Genomic DNA, 21,037 nt, shown 5'->3' on the forward strand with positions numbered 1-21,037 from the left:
GTGCACCTGCGTGCGCGCGGCGCCGGTGCACGTGCAGCCTGCACCTCCGTGTGCGTCCGTGCACCGGTGCACGCGGGACGTGAGCGTGTGCGCGCGGCCCGGCGCACGCGGGGCCGCCCCTCCCTCCTGGTGTGCATGTGCGCGTGCATGCACGGGGGGGCGCCCCTGCCCCTCGCACCCGCCCGCGCGGGGTGTGCGTGTGTCTGTGTGTGTGTGCGCGTGTGCGTGTGCGTGCGCCGCCGTCTCCCCGCGCGCGCGCAAGGCGGCGCACAAACCCACCCCCCCCGCCCCGGCCCCCCCGGCGTGTGGCCCCGCGCGTGCCACCGCCCCCCCGCCCCGGGGCCGCGCCGCTCGGGGGCGGGCGGAGGCGGCAGCGCCGCGGGGCTGCGCTCGGCAGCGCCCGCACCGGAGCCGCGCCGGGCTGGGCCGAGCCGGGCCGAGCCCCACCGAGCCGCGCCGAGCCCAGCGCCCGCCCCGCCGCCGCCTCTCCCCTCCACCATCCAGCCAGTAATTTTCCAAGCCCGGCCGGCGCTTCCCGGTTCAGCCGCCCTGAGGATCGGCGGGGCCATGGGAGACAAAGGCACCCGGTGAGTGGGCCCGGGGGTGCGGGGGGAGCCGGGCGGCCCGGGGCGGGGGGGGGGGGGGGAATCCCGGGGCGGCGCTTGCTGCCCCGCGCTGAGCCGCAGGGTCGGGCCGGGGCTGCCGGGGGTCCCCGCCGGGCTCGCCCGCTGCGGGGGGCGACCTGGGGGCCGGCGTGGGCGGTGAGCGGCTCGAGGCCGGGGGGGACGCGGGGACCCTCGGCCGCCCCCGCCCCGCCGTGGTGCTGGCTGGGTGCTGGGCGCCGTTGTTGCTCTGCCCCGTCCGATTCGGAGCCTGGGTGGCTGTTGTTGGGTATTTTTTTTGGGGGGTGTCACCCCAATTATTCCCACTCGTGGCTCGGGTGGGAGCAGGGAGCGACACCCAGGGGGGCCGGGTCCTGCGCCCCCCGCCCCGCGTTCGGCACGGTGGGGGGGTGCTGGGGGACACGTGCCAGGCCTGCAGGTGGGGGGGCCACGGTGGCCTGCGACACCTCGGTCCCCTGGGAGCCACCGCGATGGCTGCCACCCTTTGGGGACGCCCGTGGTGCTGAGGGGGTAAGGGGACCCTCCAGCCACCCTCCACGTCCCTGGGTGCGGAGCACGGCAGAGGTGGTTGGGGTGAATTCACAGACCTGCCGAGGTGTCCACCCTGGGGACGGGATTTGGGGATTTCGGGACCTTGGCGGGGAGTCCGGTGACCGCCACCAGCCCATGCGCGGGGGGTCTGGGGGTGTCTCCCGTGACAACCCCTCCCCTTGTGGCCAAGGGGTTCAGGCTCCGGCTCGGTGCCATTCCTCACCCGGATCCCTTTCTGACAGCTCTCCATCCCCTGGGCCTCCCCATCATTAATGTATTTTTTAGGAACAGGTGCTCAGGAGTGCTCCCGCTTGACCCCCAACACCGGTGCGCAGGTAGTGGGGGCGTTGCCCTCCCCTCAGCCCCCTCCCCCCCCCCCCCCCCCCCCCCTTCCCCAGCACCTGAGTGTCAGGACTTGGGGCTTTGGTGCAGCTAATGCCACCCCGCAGCCCACGGCAGGAGGGAAGGATGAGGGGGTCCTGCTTTGGCAGAACCTTCCAGAAATGCTGCAGTGTTTTGGGGTGGTGGGTTGGGATATGGGGGCTCTCGCAGAGCCCCCAGCATTGGGGGGGCATCACTGCTGGGCAGGCTGCCTGGGTGTTGCTGCCCTGGCCACGGCCGACAGCATCTGCATCCCCCCAGCTCAGCATCCCTAATTGAGGACTGGCACGTCTGTCGCACCCCTGGAGCAGGCAAGCAGCACCCCCTCCCCCCCCCGGAGTCAGGGGGAGGGAGCGAGCGTCGCTTTTGTAGTAGCAGGGTTGGAGCTGGAGCACCCTTTGAGTTTCCCCCCACTGGGTGCGATCCCTGGTATGCAGCCCGTTCGACCCTGGGAGATTTTTGGGTGCCCAGGGGAGCACGAGCAAGCGGCATTCCCATGGGCTGGCAGCAGCCGCGGGCAGGCGTGCAGGCAGGGGAGGCAGGAGCTGATCTCCCAGCCCACGCGGCGCTCCGGAGGGAGCTGGGTGGGGGGTAATTAGGCTGATAAATCCCCCCCGCCCCATCTCCCTTTCAGCTCCTGTTCGGAGCTCTGACCCCAAATCCACATGGATTCATCCCAAAGCTTCTGAAGGGGGTCAGGGGGTTCAGCTGCGGCAGCTGGTTTACCATCGGACACCCCAAAAAAAGCATCATTCCTGATGATTCCTCCAGTGCCAGCGTGGGGCCACCCCACTTTTCTTGGGGGGTCCCCACAGCCTCCCCTGTATGCCTCTGTGGTGCAGGGTTTTGGGGTCACCCAGCTCCCGGCGTGGCCCTGGGTGCTCCGTGGGTGAGGGTCGCATGCAGGTGCTGGCGAGCCTGGCATGCAGGGTGCAGGGGCTGTCCCCGCGTTCGGCGGGGGGCTGGGGGGCTCAGCCGGTGCCGCTCCGTGCGTCATCGTGCTGCCGTTCCCAGCCTCCTGCCGAGCCCCCTTCAAAGCCCCGCGGTGGGAAGAGCGGAGGAAGTGGCTCGGTGGAGTAAACAGGCAAGTTTGTGGCTGCTGGCAGTGCCGGGGAGCAGGCCAGCCCGGTGGCCGCCAAACATGCCGCCTCGATATTTGCAGCTTCTCCAAGAACACGCATCTCCCCCTCCCCAGCTCCTCCTGCCCAGCACCCAGGCAGGGTAGCTGCGGCCCCACGGGCACCTGCTGGCCTCCATGGGCCAGTCGGGTGCTCCGCTGGTGGCCCGTGGTTTGAGCTGCGGTGGAGGGTGGTTTCCCAGTTGTCAGCGGAGCCAAGGCTGGAGCTGGGGAAGCACTGCAGTGGTCCCAGTGTGGCAGTCCACCTCTGTTGGCACTGGGCACCCCTCTGCACCCTTCCCTGCACCCCGTGGTCCCATCCTGCCCCTCTGCCGCATCAAACCGCGCCAGGACCAATAGGTCCCCCGGGTTGCTTTGCAGTCCTGGCATTCTGTGCATCCCCCTGGATGAATGCGTAGGGTCTGGGAGCAGGACAGGGATCTCCGCTGGGAAGAGAAGGAGCCCTGGAAGGTGGCCCGGGAGGGGAGTCTCCTGCTTCCTGGATGTTGTTTGGAGAACAAACTCTGGTAGTAACAGCAGGATCCAGACACATCCCGGATCCCACAGCCAAGGCGTTTCCTTGCCAAGGAAGCCAGCGAAGCTCTGACCCAGCTGGGGGATGCTGCTGCTGAGCCTGGCAGGCGATGCGGCGGGATGCAGCGGGGATGCAGGATGCAGCCTTCAGCCCATGGGATGCTCAGGCTTTGGGATCGGCTGCTGGGGTGCTCGGTGCTCATCCCGGCACAGCTGGCACAGAGCCACTGGCCGCCGCCACGGGGTTGTGCTGGAGCGTGTGATGTGGTTGCTGGCGGCTCCGTTATCCCTGGAGATCCCTTCTAACGCGGCTCTGGCTAATTAGATCTGCCCGCTGGCCCCATTAGCGTGAGAGCCAGTGAAAACCCTGGCTCTTCCACCCAAGGTTCAAAGGCAATCGATGGCGTTGCCGTCAGACCCCGCTCTGATGCCCAGGGGAACCAAATCCTCGTAAATCTTCCGAACAGAGATCAAACGGCCCCCACTCAATTATCAGCCACCAAATAAAGCGATCATTAGTCCCGGACGTGTACCTAACGAGCTCATTAAGGTACCGGATGAGTGGCAGGGAGAGGGCAGGGTGGCCAGGAGAGCAGGATATGGCCTTGTGGCAGTGTGCCGGGGGCGCGGGGGGCACTGGGGCTGCCAGCCCGTGGCACGGGGCCCCCAGGCTTGGAGATCGCTGGTGGGCAGTGACGGTGGCAGCTTCCTGCCTCATGTCTCCAGCGTTTCGACACCAGGAAGGGCTGAGGGGGAGGGAAGACTCCACGCTTCCTCCATCCCTCCCCCCGGATCCGGCAGTGGTGGCGGGCAAGGGTCCCCCCCGGCATCGAGCAGCTGCTGAGGTGCGAAAAGCCACTGTGTCCCAGCATGCCCCATCCCCGCTCCCATGGGTGCTTTTGGGCAGAGGTGGCCGTTGGGATGTGCATCTGTGGGGGTCTTTCTGGTAGGAGGGATGCAGCACCCGTAGCATGAGGTTACCCCAGGCTCCTGCACCCAGAGCGTGGGGCAGCGCGGGGCTCCTGCACCCACAGCATGGGGCTGGTGGGGCTGTGCGGGGCTCCTGCACCCACAGCATGAGGCTGTGCATGTCTCAGGCCCTATGGGGCTCCTGAACCCGTAATGTGGGGTTGTGTAGGAGTCCTGCACCCATAGCACAAGGCCAGCCCAGGCTCCTGCACTGTAGCACGGGGTTTTGCAGGGCTTCTGCACCCATTGTGTGGGGCCGTGCAGGTCTCGCTTGCAGTGGGGCTCGTGCACCCATGGCATGGGGACACCCCAGAGTCCTGCACCCACAGCCGGGGGGCTGTGTGGGGTTCCTGCCCCCGGCGTGGGGCCAGCGTGGATGGGTGCTGGCGAGGAGCGGTGAGTAATTGTTTCCTGCTCAGCACTTCTGCAGCGCCTGCCATCGATCTCGCCTTTGCTGGGGTTCATTAGTGGCTTCGTTTGTGTAATGAAGGTTGGGCAGGAGGCATCACTGCTGCACCCGCTCACAGCATCTCAGGGTGGGGGGGTCCTGGCAGCGGGACCAGCTGAGCCTCCATCCCTTGGCCGTGTTTCCCAGGGCTTCCCGGCACGCTGGAACCTTCCTGGTGCGAGCCCTCCCCGGGGTCTCCCCTGGGTGCTGGTCCCTGGCGAGGGGATGGTGGGTGACAGGGAGGTGTCAGGCTGGCAGAGGATGCTCCCAACCTTGCTTTTATGTAATGTCTCATTAATTACCCAGAAGGATCCCCCTGTTAATTGCCCTGGGCTCTCAGGAGGGTGGCATCACCCCCTCCATCCCTGGCTCTTGAGACTGGATGCTCTGATCACCCCTTGGCCTTAAAAGCAATTAATGAATTGTGGGGAAGGGGAAGCACTGAGTAACAGCGCTGATGCCCTTGCCTGATGAGCCCAGGTCCTTTATTCCTCCCCTCTGCCCCCGCCCCCTCCCCATTTATTTAGTTGCAGCAGCGTTCCTGTTCAGGCTGGTTTTGCTGGTGCTGGTGCAGGATCCAGCCCTCACCCTGTGCACTGGGGATGGTGGTGCCAGCAAACCCTCGCGCCGAGCATCCTGTTCATGGAAATGCTCATCCCACCTCGGCTGGGAACACTCAACCCCCAGCCCTTACTGAGGAGAGGCCACCCAGGAAGGGCTGGCGGGATGTTCCCAATGTTCCTGAGTGTTTATGTGCCTGGCAGAGGGTTTGTCAACAGCTCCTGTCATCTCCTGGGGCTCATGTGGGGCCAAGGGAGCAAGAGCGGCAGCGTGGGTTGGCCCCCATGCTCCCTCGGCAGCAGCCCGACGGCCGGGCCGGATCCTGCTGTGGTCCCCTGCCAGAGCTTGGCCAAGTTATGCTGGGCCCTGCGGCTCTGGAGGGGATGGCACGGGGGGACACGAGGATGCACAGACACAAAGATGCAGAGATGTGGGGACACAGGGACATGAGGATGTAGGGACACGGGGATGCAGGGATATGGCTACATGGGGATACATGGATGCAGGGAGACAGGGATGCAAGGACACAGGGATGTGGGTACACAGGGATGCAATGATATGGGGACACGGGTGCATGGATGGAGGGACACAGGGATGCAGAGATGTGGGGATGCAGGCACACAGGTATGTAGAGGTGTGGGGACACGGGTGCAAGGACACAGGTATGCAGAGATGTGGGGACACAGACATGCAGGGACATAGGGACACAGGGATGCGGAGATGTGGGGGTGCAGGGGCATGGATACAGAGATCCGGGGACATGGATGCAGGGACGCAGGGCTGTTGGGACACAGACATGACAATGCACTTGTACTGCCCCTCCCCACCATGGGCCCTGCCAAGAGCCCACCCTGGGGGGCCTGACCTCTTGCCGGTTTTCAATGCTGGGGTGTCCCTGGGCTCTCGGCTTTCCGGGGGTCATGGCCCGTGCCCCCCTCCAGGCAGGCAGTACCTCCCCACTCTTTCTGCAGGTGCATGAGGGCCAGGCTCATGGGGAAACCGAGGCACAACAAGGTCCGGGGGGGAGGGTGCTGCACAGTGTAAAAGCATCCTCGTGCTTCTGGGGTGGGTGGTGCCAGGGGTTCGCTGGAGCAGCTCAGCACTCGGCCTTCCTCCAGCCTTGGCTGAGCCCCCTGCCCAGCCCCCTGCCCTCTTCCTCCTGCCTGGGCTTCTCTGGCATGAGAGCTGCTGCCGGCAGTGGCTGAGCTGGAAGCGGATGAAGGAAGGGCCCTTTCCCGGCATTGCCAGGCGTTGTCACTCAGCAGGAATGCTGAATTTCAGCAATCCCCTTTTTTCTACCCTTTTCCCAGTTGCTGAGTCTTCCGCAGAGGAAATCTCCATGCTGAGCCCCTTCTCTGTCAGGACTGGGGAGAGTGGCTCCGTTCCTGGGAATCCCAGCCGCTTCCTGGAATCTCGCTGGGATTTCAGGGGTGGTGAAAATTGGCTTCCTGAAGGAGCAACACCGCTTCCTCCTGCCTGCACGGTGGGGCTGCATCCTGCTCCCGGCTGGCCGCATGCGCCGCAGAGCCCGAGCGGTGCCATGTGGGTGCTCCGGTCCCTGAGGACCTCGTGGTGATGCCTGCTGGGTGACATGGCATGATGGGAGCCGGGGGGATGGATGTCCCCGGTAGCCCAGGGCCATACTATGTTGAGCACCAGCGCTTTCCTGGGCCAGTGAGGCTGGTGCTGGGGCTTGCTGGCACCCTTGGCACTGCTGGCCCTCCTGCGTGGACCAACGTGTGGGCGCGGGGCTGAGGGTCACCCTGGCACGTGGACATGGGGATGAAGGCCACCCCAGCCTGGGAGTGAGGGTCACCCTGGCATGCAGGGATGGGGGTGAACAGTGCAGCACCTGGGCATGGTTTGAGGATCACCCTGGCATGCCGGCAGAGGGGTGAGGGTCACCCTGGCATGTGGGCACAGGGACCAGGGGCACCCAGCACGCACGGCAGGTTTGTGGATACCCCTGTCGAGGCTCTGCTGGGCGCAGGGACTGTGCTGCTGGCACTTGGATGTGCGAGGACCCTCCCCAGTGTGTCACCACGCATCCCCCAGCACGGTGCTTGCAGCTGACCGGTGCATCCCACCCCATCGCCAGGGCTGTGCTCACCCCCGGCCGGGCACTGCACCTCGGGCTTGTCCCAAGCTGCCGCCGGCTCTTTTCCTCCCCTGCTTGTGCCACGCAAACCCAGTGGCTGCTGCTGCCCCTCAGCAGGACACAGTGGGATGCCAGCGGCTCGGCTTGGTCCTGGGGTGAGGGTCCATCCCAGCAGTGCCTGGAGGAGCCCCCACCCCGAAATACCCCCTGGTATTTTGGCAAAGCCGAGCAGCTGCCCTGGGAATTGTTTTTCCCAGCCTTGAACCGCAGCTGCTAATCTTCCCGGATGGCTTTAATGGAATTTAAAGGCGAGGAGGGATTATCCGAGGAGAACCCATTATGGGTGGCTTCACGCCAGGGCACGCTCCGAACAGCTTCTGAAATGGGGCAGTGCTGGGTGAGGGAGCCCTGCCTGCCCCTGCCAGACTGGGGATGCTCCGGCTTCCCCAGCACCTACAACACCGCGGTGGCATGCGGGACCCCCATCCTTCCCCCGCAGCTCCGTGGGGTCTTGCAGAGGGATTTTGGGGGGTGCCTGGGGGCTGTTCCCACAGCGCAGGGCATCCCCTGGGATGGAGGATGGGTGGAAAGCCCTGGGGACAGGGGCACCCCACTCTCTCCTCGCCTGTCCAGTGGCTTTGGGATCCAGCCACGTCCCGTGGGGCAGAGGTGACAGTGGGGACCATAACCCCACAGCCACAGTGGATGCAAACACACTGGGATGGGGGCTCATCCCTCGGGGTGCCCCCGTCCTCGGTGATGTGTCCCATGCTGCAGCCAGCTCCCCAGGCCACCCACAGGGCTTGTCCCTGGCCCCGGGGAAGCTGCTGTGCCATGATGCTGCAACCTCATCCCAGCCTCCTTTTTAATATCTGTGTGTGCAGTGGAAACCTTATTTTTAATTTACTTTCAAGTGATTAGAAACAAATTAAATCCCAGAACTGAGACGAAGGTGCTGGAAGGCAGCTGGGATGCTGCTCTGCAGGCTTTGGGCTGCTGCCCATCGTGGTGATGTCTGGGCGCCTTCCCCATGCGGTGTGCTGTGCCTGCTTCCTGACGCCTTGTGTTTTCCAGAGCAGGGCGCTGGCAGTGCCTGTGGCTGCTGGTTCACCCAGATGCCAAGGGCTGGGTGGACCCTGGTACCCAACAGGGCTGTGCTGGTGGGTGCTTCTTCCCCCTGGGACCCTTCCCTGCACCGCTTGGCTTGGGCTGGAGAAATGTCCTCCGTCACCTGGGGTGGGCTGGGCAGCTCTGCGTGCAAGGGGAGCTGTGAGCGGGGTGCTGTGGTGCTTGCTGGGTGCGGCCCCTCTGCCGTGCTGTTCCCTGGCTGGCAGAAAGCCTGGCTTCACGCAGCAGGGCCTCTGCATGGCACCTTGCACTGCTCCTGGCACAGCAGGGCCTTTGCTCAGCGCCTCACACTGCATCTGACATGGCAGGGCCTTTGCTGCTGCCTTGCACACCACCTTGCACAGCAGGGCCTGTGCACAACATCTTGCATGGCACCTTGCACGGCATCTTGCACAGCATCTTGCATGACACCTTGCTTAGCACCTTGCACAGCAGGGCCTGTGCATGGCATCTTGCACAGCACCTCATGCTGCACCTTGCGCGACACTTTGTACAGCAGAGCCTTTGCACACCATCTTGCATGGCACCTTGCACTGCTCCTTGCATGGCACCCTGTGCTGCCCCTTGCACTGCCCCTTGCATGGCACCTTGCACTGCTCCTTGCACTGCCCCTTGCACAGCACCTTGCACTGCCTCTTGCACTGCTCCTTGCACTAACCCTTGCACGGCCCCTTGCACTGCCTCTTGCACAGCACCTTGCACTGCTCCTTGCACTGCCCCTTGCACAGCACCTTGCACTGCCTCTTGCACAGCACCTTGCACTGCTCCTTGCACTGCCCCTTGCACAGCACCTTGCACTGCTCCTTGCACAGCACCTTGCACTACCCCTTGCACGGCCCCTTGCACTGCCTCTTGCACGGCACCTTGCACTGCCTCTTGCACAGCACCTTGCACTGCTCCTTGCACTGCCCCTTGCACAGCACCTTGCACTGCTCCTTGCACTGCCCCTTGCACAGCACCTTGCACTGCCTCTTGCACAGCACCTTGCACTGCTCCTTGCACTGCCCCTTGCACAGCACCTTGCACTGCTCCTTGCACAGCACCTTGCACTACCCCTTGCACGGCCCCTTCCACTGCCTCTTGCACAGCACCTTGCACTGCTCCTTGCACTGCCCCTTGCACAGCACCTTGCACAGCACCTTGCACTGCCTCTTGCACAGCACCTTGCACTGCCCCTTGCACAGCACCTTGCACTGCTCCTTGCACTGCCCCTTGCACAGCACCTTGCACTGCCTCTTGCACAGCACCTTGCACTGCCCCTTGCACAGCACCTTGCACAGCACCTTGCACTGCCTCTTGCACAGCACCTTGCACTGCTCCTTGCACTGCCCCTTGCACAGCACCTTGCACTGCCCCTTGCACTGCCCCTTGCACAGCACCTTGCACTGCTCCTTGCACAGCACCTTGCACTGCTCCTTGCGCAGCACCTTGCCCAGCAGCAGAGCTGGGTTGTCCTGTCTTGCTCAGGGCAGACGCATGCAGGGACCCCCCCGAAGCATGAGCCCCATGGGGCAGGGGGCTGCTGGGACACCCCACTTGTTGCAGACAAGGGGCCAAACCCCTCCCTGGTGTAACTGCACTGCAGGAAGGTGTCGGGCCCTACCTCCATGCCAGCACCAGCGTGCCGCTCGGGTGGTAAACTGAGGCACGGGGGTGGGGCTGGCTGCTGTCGTATGGCCTATGGGGTGGGGGGGTGAATGGCCAGCCCCCCCTCCCGCCCCGGGCCATATGGGGGCAGGACTGGGCTCTGCATGCCCCCATATGGTATATAGGGTCAGGTACTGCCAGTCTGCCCCACAGCACCGTGTAGGGCTGGGCATTGTGGGTGCTGTGTGGTACAGGGTCAGGTACCGCCCCACTGTGATGCAGCTGCATCCCGCAGCACCCATGGGTGCCCCAGCCGCTAACGACCCCCCCCCTTTTGTCTTTTGCAGGGTGTTTAAGAAAGCCAGTCCCAACGGGAAGGTAAGTGGGGGGCCAGCAGCTGCCCAGGGAGATGGGGGGGATGCGGGGGTAGCCGGTGCTTCCCAGGGTGTCCCCCCTTCCCGAATCCTGCAAGCACAGCCAGGAGCGAGGCGCAGACCCCAGAGATGCCCTGCAAGCTGCTGGCTGCCAGAGCATCCTGCTGCGCCAGCAGGGAGGGAAACTGAGGCACAGCAGGGTTGGGGGGGGCTTGCCCAAGGTCAGGGGGTGAGCAGGTGGGTGCTGGGGGCAGGCAGCCCTGCCCGTGGGATTTCTGTGGGTCTGGCAGCATGGGCTGGTGCCTCTAAGTGCCGGCGTGGCAGCTGCCGGCTCCTGCCTGCCCTGCGCTGGAGGGAAAAGCTTATTTATCCAGTCACCTGCTGGGTGAGGCTGGGGTCGGAGCTAACCGGCTCCAGCTGGGATCCGGCTGGGATCGCTGGGGCTGCGTGGTGGGAGGCAAGTCGGATTTGGTGCCAGGGATGCTGAGCTGGCGAGCCGGGGACTGTCCAAGCCGGTGGCAGCATGCACCAGCACCAGGGCTTGGTCCCAGCTTGGAGCTGACGTCCCTCTTCGTCATTCCCATGTTCCCTGAGGAGCATGCTCCTGCTAACCCTTGGGTGATGTTTCTGTGCCCCGTGCCTCAGTTTCCCCATCAGGAGAGAGCTGGGGGGGGTGATGCTGTGGGGCTCAGCCCTGCCCCACTGGCAAGACCCCCGGGGACAAGCCCATGGGGTCCCAGCTGGGGCTTGTCCTGAACCCAGATGTCCCCAGATGCCAACTGCCTCCAGGTCTGGGGACATCTGGAGGGGTTCCTGGGGCCGGAGCTGGGACAGAGGGGCGGCTGGCTTTTGGGTGCCACAGGGACGGGGTGACATGTGGTGATGGACCCCCAGTGGGTGGTGACCACACCCCAGGACATCCCCGGAGCTGTGCTGGCACGCATCCCTGACCCCGCCATCCCTCCCGCAGCTCACCGTCTACCTGGGGAAGAGGGATTTCGTGGATCACATTGATGTGGTGGACCCCGTGGGTACGTGGAGCCGGGGCAAGGTTGGGGGGACACACCGGGGTGGGCTGGGCTTGCTTGAGTGGGATGTCCCCCCTCAACCCTGCCTGCACATCCCCTCCCAACCGTGCCTCCATGGACCCCCAACCCTGCCTGCACGTCCCCCCACTGCCTGCATCTCCCCCCTGTCACCTGCATGTCACCCTCCCAGCCTGCACATCCCCACTTGACCCTGCCTGCCTGCCCCCCACAACCCTGCCTGCAACCCCCTCCCCAACCCTGCTGCCACATCCCCCCGACGCTGCCTGCACAGCCCCCTGGCCCTGCCAGTGTGCCCCCAGCCCTGCCGTGTCCCCCCGTCCCCGCGGGGGTGTCCCCTGACGCTGCGGTGCTCCCTTGCAGACGGCGTGGTGCTGGTGGATCCCGAGTACCTGAAGGAGAGAAAAGGTAAGGGCTTCCCGCAGGGTCCCTCCTGCCCGGGGCCGTGGAGCTGGCACCGCCACGGGGGGTGGCCAGTGTCCCCTCGCAGTCCTGCCCTGGCTGTGGGGTCTCTGGGCCCCCAGGTGACGTTTTCCAGCCCCGTCCCCACAGTGGGTGGCCTGTCCTGCAGAGGATAGGGGTCCTGTGGTGGGCACCCCAAGGCACATCTGGCTGGTCCCTGGGTTGCGGCCTCATCTCCCCACCATGGCACCTCCTGGGAGCCACCACCCAGTGCTGCTGGGACTGGGATAAGCCATGATGCCACCATGCTGTGTCGGCACCACATCATGACACCACCACACGATGATGTCACCACACCATGATGCCACCATACCATGAGGCTACCACACCATGATGTCACTGCCATGTCACCACGCCATGATGCTACCACACCATGATGCCACCACACCGTGATGTCAGCACACCATACCACCATGTCACCAAATCGTGATGCCACCACACCATGATGCCACTACACCATACACCGTGCCATGATGGCACCACACCGTGATGGCACCACACCATGATGTCACCACGCTTTGATGCCGCTACACCATGATGTCAACACGCCACCAACCTCCACCCTTTGTCACCCTCTGCAGTCTTTGTGACGTTGACCTGCGCCTTCCGCTATGGCCGTGAGGACCTGGATGTGCTGGGGCTGACTTTCCGCAAGGACCTCTTCGTGGCCAACGCCCAGGCCTTCCCCCCGGTCCCAGAGGAGAAGAAGCCCCTGACGCGGCTGCAGGAGCGGCTGATCAAGAAGCTGGGCGAGCACGCCTACCCCTTCACCTTCGAGGTAGGGCGGCCGCGGGTGGCACTGCTCCTGGGTGCTCTTCCCTTACTGCTGGAGGGGATGGTGACGCCCCCTCCCCTGCAGACGCTGGGGTCCCTTCTGGCCCCGTGGGGTCCTGGGCGGGGTGAGATGCTGCCACCTGTGATGAAGATGCAGGGGTTTTAGTAGATCTTCAAACTTGGGGAACAAAAAGCAGCTGCCAGTGGGGAAACTGAGGCACGGGGTGCATGGCGGCACAGGGGCCCATGCCCCGAGTGTGACTGGGGTAGCGACACCGTCCTCAGGTGCTCCCCCAAAGTGAAGCAGAGCTTGGGTGGGGAATGGGGTGGGGGTTGACCCTCACTTTGTGTACCTGCACCCCCAGTTTCCCCAGTGCAGCTTTGGCAATGGCAGCCCCCCCGCCGGAGCGAGCCAGGGGGACCTGGTGGCATTTCCCAGGCTTGAGCCATCGGCTCAGCCCTGCGGGCTTGGCCAGAGCCCTGACCCCCTGCGGAACAAGCTTAATTCCTCCAAATCCCCCAGATTAACGAAAAAAAACCCCAAACCAAACCCCCAAATAATGTATTTTTGGTAACACTTTGGGGGGTGGGTTGGGAGAGGCGAGCGGCTGTCCAGGGTGGGTGCAGAGCGGGACTTGAGCTGAAGTGGGGCCAGGAGGGAAAGGGCACCGCGCAATTGGGAAATGCAATTAGGGAAATGAAGAAACCATTCCTCATTGTCCTCCCCCGCCGTGGGAAGGAAGGGGGAGTGCTGGTGGCACCAGGAAATGTCCTAACCCCCCTTTCCCTTTCAGATCCCCCCCAACCTGCCTTGCTCCGTCACACTGCAGCCGGGTCCGGAGGACACGGGGAAGGTAAGGTCCACCCGTCCCTGCGCCACTGAGCCCTGGAGACTGGCCCTTGGTTGGGGTCATCACTTGGTAGGGTGCTGTGGCGTTTCCCTGCCTTCTTCTCTGCCCCCTCCTGGTTTCAGGCATGTGGTGTGGACTATGAGGTCAAAGCTTTCTGTGCAGAGAACCTGGAGGAGAAAATCCACAAGAGGTGAGCAGAGACGATCCGTCCAGCCTGGGTGGGAGCAGCATCCTCAGGGTGCTGGCAGGGGCTGTGACGTGGCAATGGGGAAGGGGCACCCCAGTTTGCTACCCACAGTGGGGGAGGTGGGGATGGGATGGAGACATCCAGGAAGGGGTTGGAAGGGAGATGTCCTCCAGGATGGGGCTGGGATGAAGATGTCCTCCAGGATGGGACTGAGATGGAGATGAACTCCAGGCTGGGGTAGGGACAGAAATGTCTGCTGTGCTGGGTCTGGAGTTGGGATGATGTCTTCTAGGCTGGGGCTGGAATGGAGATGTCTCCCATGATGGGGCTGGGACAGAGATGTTTGCTAGGCTGAGGCTGGACTGCAAATGATGATGTTCACCAGGATGGAGCTGGGACAGCGATGTTGTCCAGGCTGGGGCTGGGATGGAGATTTCTCCAGACTGGGGCTGGGATAAAGATGTCCTCCAGGCTGGGGCAGGGATGGAGATGATCTCCAGGACAGAGGTCTTCCCTGGGCTGGAACTGGGGTGAAGACGCTTCCCAGGGTAGGGATGGGTCAGAGATGATCTTGGGGGTGGGATGGAGATACCCACCACTGTGCTGCAAGCCAGGAGCCCAGCGCTGCCATGGCATGGGGCCACACAGGCAGCTTGGTTCGTCCGTGGGGCTTCCCCCCCTTGCAGGCCAGGTGAGCTGGGCATCCGGCCGAGACCTCCCACGGCATCCTTCTCCTGACCCAGCAGACCAGAAGAAAAGAGGGATTTGACCCAAAATGGGCCAAGAAAGAGGGCAGGCTGCGGGCAGAGCTGCCTCCAGGCAGCCGGGCACTTGGGTTCTCCTCTTGCCGTCTCCCCTCCAGGAACTCGGTGCGCCTGGTGATCCGTAAGGTCCAGTACGCACCAGAGCGGCCTGGCCCACAGCCCATGGCGGAGACCACCCGGCAGTTCCTCATGTCGGACAAACCGCTGCACCTCGAGGCATCCCTGGACAAGGAGGTGGGTGGGTGGGGAGGGGACACTGGCTGGGTGACCCTGGGGAGGATGGGGACTTCACTGTCCCCCTTCCTTTGCTCCCTCGCAGATCTACTACCATGGAGAGCCGATCAGCGTCAACGTCCACGTCACCAACAACACCAGCAAGACGGTAAAGAAGATCAAGATCTCAGGTGAGGAGCATGGCTTCGCCACCCTCAGCTGCTGTCCCCGTCCCTGCGGGGGCCCTCCCCGACACCCATGTCTCCATCTCTCGCCCCAGTGCGCCAGTACGCCGACATCTGCCTCTTCAACACTGCCCAGTACAAGTGCCCGGTGGCCGTGGAGGACGCTGAGTGAGTACCAGCTCCTCGGGGACATTGTGAGGGGTTCTGGGGACTTTGGAGGAGGCTTGGAGATCTCCTGCCCTGATGCAGCACCAGTGGGATGCTGCATTCAGTGAACAGGTCCTGGTGGGAGGAGTGGGGAGATGGAGGCCCTTTTTTTGATGGCACCCTGGGAGATGTTACCCTCTGCGTCCTGCCAGCTGAAGGTGAACTCCAGGCTGGGGCAGGGACAAAGGTGGCTGCTGCACTGGGTCTGGAGTTGGGATGGAGATGTTCTCCAGGCTGAGATGGAGATGTCTGGGCTGGGCCTGAAGTTGGGATGGAGATGTCCTCCAGACTGGGCCTGGAAAGGAGATGTCCTCTAGGCTGAGGCTGGGATGGAGATGTTCTCCAAACTGGGCCTGGCACAGAGATGTTCCCCCAGGCTGGGATGGAGATGTCTAGAGTAGCCCGTGGGGTTATTAGAGCTGGGTGGGGAGCTGGGGCTCTGGCTGATGCTGGCTGTCATCCCTAGTGACATGGTGGCCCCGAGCTCGACGTTCTGCAAAGTCTACACCCTGACCCCCTTCCTCGCCAACAACCGGGAGAAGCGAGGGCTGGCACTGGATGGCAAGCTCAAGCACGAGGACACCAACCTGGCATCCAGCACGCTGTGAGCCCCTCCAGCCACCCCTGGGGCACCTGCTCCGTCAGCACGGGGGGCGGGGAAGGTCTGAGCCCTGGTGGGCATCCAGCTGCTGCTCCAGGGGTGATGCTTGGGTTGGGGAAGACCCCTGTGGGCAGGCCTTCAAGAGGACGGGGTGCTGGTCCCCATGGACATCCTCACACTGATTGCCACCTGCCCCTTCCTCCAGGTTAAGAGATGGAGCCAACAAGGAGATCCTGGGCATTATCGTCTCCTACAAGGTGAAGGTGAAGCTGGTGGTGTCACGAGGAGGGTGAGTGTTGGGGACCCTCTTCCCCACGCTGCACCCCCTCTCTTCCTTTGCTTTCCTTTGGGCTTGGGTCTGGCCTCGGTGTGTCCTCCCCAGGATGCTGCCCAGTTCCCAGGGCAGGATGGTGAAGCTGTGGCAGAGCCCAGCTCTGGGTGAGGTGGCCCTTTCTGGGGACACCGGTGTGGCCACTGCTGGGGGGGTCATTAATTCATACAACAACCCTGCTTCCCCCTGCTCTGTGCTGCGGCACCTTTTGCAGGATGGGGCCCATCCCCCTCACAGACCTGCCCTGGCACTCAGCAGCGTGGGGGGGACACAAGGTTTGGAGGGGGGTGGGTCACACACCCTCGGGGGACGGTGACTAATGTGTTGTCTCCTTCGACCCATGCCAGCCTGCTGGGAGACCTCGCCTCCAGGTAATGCCCGTACCGCCCCCACCTCCGAAGACCCCCAAATCACTGCCACAGCTCCCCACTGCACCCTCCAGCGCCTCAGCCCCCTCTGCTGCCACCCTGACCATGTATTTGTCCTTGGGATGCTGCTGCTGTTGGGGTCACCAGCTCAGCCGAAGCCCAGGGCCGGGCAGCTGGCAGAGATGGGATGGGGTGGTGGGATGGGGGTGCCGGTGGGGGTCGGACCCTGCATCCGCCCCTCGTGCCAGAGCAGCAGGGCGGGTGGGAGAAGGGCCCACGGGTGCTGCTGGGGGCAGCGAGCAGAGCCTGGAGGTGGCTCCTTAGGGCTGAGCATCTCCAGCCGTGAGGATAAGAGTCTCCGGGGTTCTCCCAGTCTCTCCTCACATCGCCCCCCCTCCTGCGGGGTGTCACGGGGGGACACACCACGCGCTCCCCCGCCTGCTGCACCACGCTTGCGGGTGGAAGAGGCAGAGCTGTGTCCTGCCCAGTCCCCGGAGGAGCTCGGGGCTGTGTTGGGGCTGTCCCACCCTGCTGTCCCTGTGCCCGCTGAGCACCGGGAAACTCGGCGTGCTTCCTCCATCCCTTCCCGCCATGCCGACGGTGCCCAGACCCTGCTGCCGTTCATGTGGCGCTGCCGGCACGCAGCCTTATCCCAGGGGATTTGGATGCCCGGCTGCTGCTAAGCTGCTAAAAGGCAGATTTTTGCTGCGCTGATCTCCTCCCTCGTGCCCTCTGGCCGGCCCTGCAGCCCGGGGGGCTTTGTGCTGATCCCAAAGCGCAGGGTCAAGCTCGAGCAAGAAGCGCGATAGCTGCAAAGAGGCTCCACGAAGGATAATACAGTTTTTTTCTCGGCTTTGTGGTCTCTCTGGCAGCTGAAATGTGGGATGTTGTTCTGCCCCCCCCCACCCCTCCCCAAAGTTCCCTCGTTCTGACTGCAAAGCGCAGGCAGCCTTGTGCTTTACCCCAGCCTCTCTTGCAGCGATGTTGCAGTGGAGCTGCCCTTCACGCTGATGCATCCAAAACCTAAGGAGGAACCGGCACACCGGGACGGTGAGTGTCCAGCCCCGGGTGTGGGGCAGCACCCCCATGGGGTGGGGGGTGGGAGCGGGCAGAGGGGTCAGCCCGCTCCTCTGTCTGTGCCAGAGAGGCTGCGCGGTGCCTGATGGAGGTTTTCGGCTCCCGTCAAGCCCATGGCAACCCGTTCACAGGGCAGCATGGCTAAAACCATGGGGGTGCCCCCATCACCCCCCTGCAGCCACACTCTGGGAGGGGTCGCACCCACCCGGTGGGACGGCAGTGACGACCCCGGTGTCTGCGGTGACTAATCCTGTGCCATACTTCCCTCTGTTCAGTTCCAGAGAACGAAGCACCCATAGATACAAATCTGATAGAGCTTGACACAAAGTAAGAGACAAAAAGAAACCCCCGCTCCCCCTCCTCGGGGTCTGTGTGGGAATGTGAAGTGTTTCCAGAGGTTGCATGGCACCCCCCCTAACCCACTAATGCCTGCTGTGCCGTGCCGTACCGTGGGATCGGCACGCCGTGACTAACCCCACGCACGTAACCTGTAACGCATGCCCTGCCCGTCTCTCTTCTCTCCTCCCTCGCCATCTCCCTGCACGGCTTTCCAAAAAACAGGAGAAACCGCAGTAAGAAAGCGCCCGCCGGGATCGTGCATCGGAGGGGTGGGGGTGTCCCTGCGGAGTCCCCGGGGCTGGTGATGCCACGGTCATGTTGCACTGCCTGGGTTAATCCCCAGCTCCTTGTTTGTGCTGGAATAAGTGGGTTTGGGAGGTTTTGCAGCATTCCACCTACCCAGCCGCTCCCCGAGGAGCAGGGGGAATGGCGTGGACAGCCCCAGTGATGCCGATGCAGAGCTCTGGGGCTGCGCATCACTCCTGGGCTGCTCAGCTGGCTCACTGAGCAAGCGCTGAGGCATCCACCCCTCTGGGGGCTTTTTTTTTTGGGGGGGGGGGGGGGGGAGGGCAAGCATTGGTAAAGCTTTGAAAAATGAGGCTGTTTGCTGAAGGATGGGGTTTTAAGAGCCCCCCGAGCTGCTGAGATGCCGCAGCACAGGTTGAGCATGTGGGAGCACACCTGCCTTCGCCGTGCGAGCCAGGGCAGCTTTGCAGTGGGTGCCCCCAAATCCCAGGCTCGCCACACACCCTGTCATCCCCCCCCAGTAAAGCCCCTCTCCCTTCTGTCTCCGCTAGTGATGACGACATTGTGTTCGAAGACTTTGCCCGCCAGCGACTCAAGGGCATGAAGGATGACAAAGAGGACGAGGAGGAGCGGACAAACTCCCCGCAGCTCAACGACAGATAAGCGAGCCCCCCGCAGCTCGCCTGGCCGGCCTGCGCCAGTAACACCCGTGCATTAGGCTTCTTCTCTTTTGTATAATTAATTAATTTTGTTTTCTACCTGTACCGGGAGCCTATGGATCGCCCGATGGCGACAGCAATTATAATCTTCCAGCTGTGCCGTGTTGTCACTCTTCATCCAGCTGCCAGAGCTGCTGTTTCCCATGCAGGGCACGGCCAGAGGGGTGCTGGAGGCAGAGGGGTCTGGGGGGGTCACAGCACCCCTTGCCTTAGCCCCCCCCTTCCCGTCCAACCCACTGCCCCTTCCCCGCTGTGCTCAGAGCCCTTTCCTATGAGCTGCCTCTTTTATGCGTTTTATATTAAGTCCGGTCTCTACACCAGTTTGCTACGGGGGGTGGGTGGGAGGGGGTGCAGCAGAATGGGGGGTGGGTGGGGTCTTTTCTAGGCAGCCTGCTCCTAGGAAAGGGCACCCGCACACCTTGGATGTCCCCTCCTGTCTGGCCCTGCCGCATGCGTTCCCTGCCCGGGATGCACGAGCCTGGCGTTGACCCTTGGACCCTGCCTGAGACCGAAGCCCAACTGCTCCCCAGTAAAGGCTCAAGCCGGCACCGGGGTTTTGGAGCTGGCAAAGCTGGGTGGGCATCGCTCCCCCTGCTCTTCCCCCCACCCCCAATCCACCTGAGCAGCCGACCCCGGGGATTTATCCTTCAGTTGCACCGATTTTTACACCAATAGAGCCTCCCTGGAGGGAAGGAGCTCCGAGCTATGAGTTGCTGGGGCCAGGTAAGGCCAGCAGACTTGGAGCTGGCACACAGGGACAGGGCTGGCAGCAGGGGCATGCGGGCCCCCGCCATCGGTCTGTGCCATCTGCTCTGGGAGAGGCTGCGAATGCCTTTTCTCAGCCACAGCAGGGTCATGGTGTAAGCCTTGTTCCCATTGGCGTTACACCAAGGATGCTTTGCCCCCCTGCCTGCAACCCCAAGCTGCAAAGCTCCCCTGGTTGATGTTTTCCCCTTATCTGTGCCTGCATGGGGGTCAAGCACCTATTTGGGGATCGGGAGGGAAGGGGAGCACAGCGTTTGCTGCCCTAACCAGTGTTTCACCAGATGCTTGTGCCTCCCGACGGCGGTGCTGGTCCTGGGGCTCCCTTGCTGGGTGCCTGGGTCCCATCCCACCCCACTGGGGTCTGCTGGGGTCTCCCACCACCGATCGAAAGGCCCTTCTCACTATTTATTGTGCTGTTGCGGTCAGCATCATCATCTGAGAGCAACCCATGGGGATAGCTCCGTCCTTCCCTGGCCGGGGGAGCACAGAGCTGAGCCCCTCACCCCGTTACTTTTGGGTAAAGCTGATGGGCAGAGTGGTACCTTTTTTTTTTTTTTGTAAAAGTGGTTACTTTGTACTGTTCATTGATACCTGCTTCTTTGGTTTCTCCACCATATCTGTGATGTTTCTGTGTTCTGTCAAATAAATTATTCTAGTTTATTAAACTCAGAAAAAAAGAATAAATCATAAAATACAGTCCCAGCACCTGGACACTTCTGTTGGCTCAGGACAGGGGCTAGGGTCTAATACAACGAGGCACCCGTTCAGGGTGCTGGGGGATGGGTGGAGGCTCTTGATCCCCCCCTCTGCTGCTGTGTCTCACCCCAGCAAGTCAAATGCAAACGCAGAGAGCAGGTTTCCTTGTCACGGCATCGAATAATCCTGCTGTTCCTGTCCTCAGTTGCACGTTTCCCCGCTAGCAAATTAATTAATTTGTGTATTAGCATGGACATGAGCTTTAGCTGCAGCCCGTCTTCAGCCCTGGTGTTTCCAGCATCCCTGCCTGGGCTTTGGGGCTCTGGCTGCCTCAGCTCCCCCCCAGCCCCAGCCCCCCCCCCCCCCCCCCCCCATCACCTGCCTGCAGGAGACTTTGGCCACCGCGGCTCCCTGCTCCCTGGGGCATGCCCTGGCTTCCAAGGTCACGCAGATATGGTGGGTAAACGCCAGCCTGGCTCCTGCCCTCGGCTCATACCAGATGTCCACGTGTGTGTGCACGTGTGCGCAGTCTGCAAGGTTTGGGCTGTAGCAGAACCTGCACAAATCGATGCTAAAACTACCACCGGGCTGGCACCATGCTGTGTCCTGCACAGGGGGAGCACAGGAGAGCTGCCTGCCCAGGCACGACCCCCACAGTTTCCACCACCCCAGCACCCTGGTTGCTCTTAGCCAACACCTGAAACCTTGGTGGGTTGGGTGTGAAATGACTAATGCAGCTTCAGCCTGCCCTGCCTGGGCACTCTGCCAGCAGAGAGAGACATCCAGGGCAAGGCACCGAACCAACACGTCGCTCTCACGGCGGGCTATACCCTGCCCCCGAAATGCCGGTGGCTT

At 63.2% G+C, this 21,037-nt stretch overlaps 1 protein-coding gene across 1 annotated transcript; it reads left to right on the plus strand.

Annotated features, from left to right (window-relative positions):
• The first annotated feature begins 339 nt into the window (after positions 1-339).
• ARRB1 (arrestin beta 1) lies at positions 340-18,820 on the plus strand. Its single transcript, XM_037376540.1, has 16 exons — positions 340-587; positions 10,325-10,355; positions 11,322-11,382; positions 11,761-11,805; positions 12,441-12,637; positions 13,428-13,487; positions 13,607-13,674; positions 14,534-14,669; positions 14,755-14,839; positions 14,929-15,001; positions 15,507-15,644; positions 15,847-15,930; positions 16,320-16,343; positions 17,320-17,390; positions 17,693-17,744; positions 18,554-18,820. The coding sequence occupies exons 1-16, from the start codon at positions 568-570 to the stop codon at positions 18,663-18,665; spliced, it is 1,257 nt and encodes a 418-aa protein (XP_037232437.1). The 5' UTR covers positions 340-567; the 3' UTR covers positions 18,666-18,820.
• The last annotated feature ends 2,217 nt before the right edge of the window (positions 18,821-21,037 follow it).

This window comes from Falco rusticolus, chromosome 2, assembly GCF_015220075.1.
Source record: "Falco rusticolus isolate bFalRus1 chromosome 2, bFalRus1.pri, whole genome shotgun sequence".
NCBI classification, from domain to species: domain Eukaryota; kingdom Metazoa; phylum Chordata; class Aves; order Falconiformes; family Falconidae; genus Falco; species Falco rusticolus.

Coding starts and splice junctions, on each gene's coding strand:
- ARRB1 (XM_037376540.1), top strand. CDS start 568: ATGGGAGACAAAGGCACCCG. Junction 15,645..15,846: donor AACCTGGCATCCAGCACGCT/GTGAGCCCCTCC, acceptor CCCTTCCTCCAG/GTTAAGAGATGGAGCCAACA. Junction 17,391..17,692: donor GGAACCGGCACACCGGGACG/GTGAGTGTCCAG, acceptor CCCTCTGTTCAG/TTCCAGAGAACGAAGCACCC.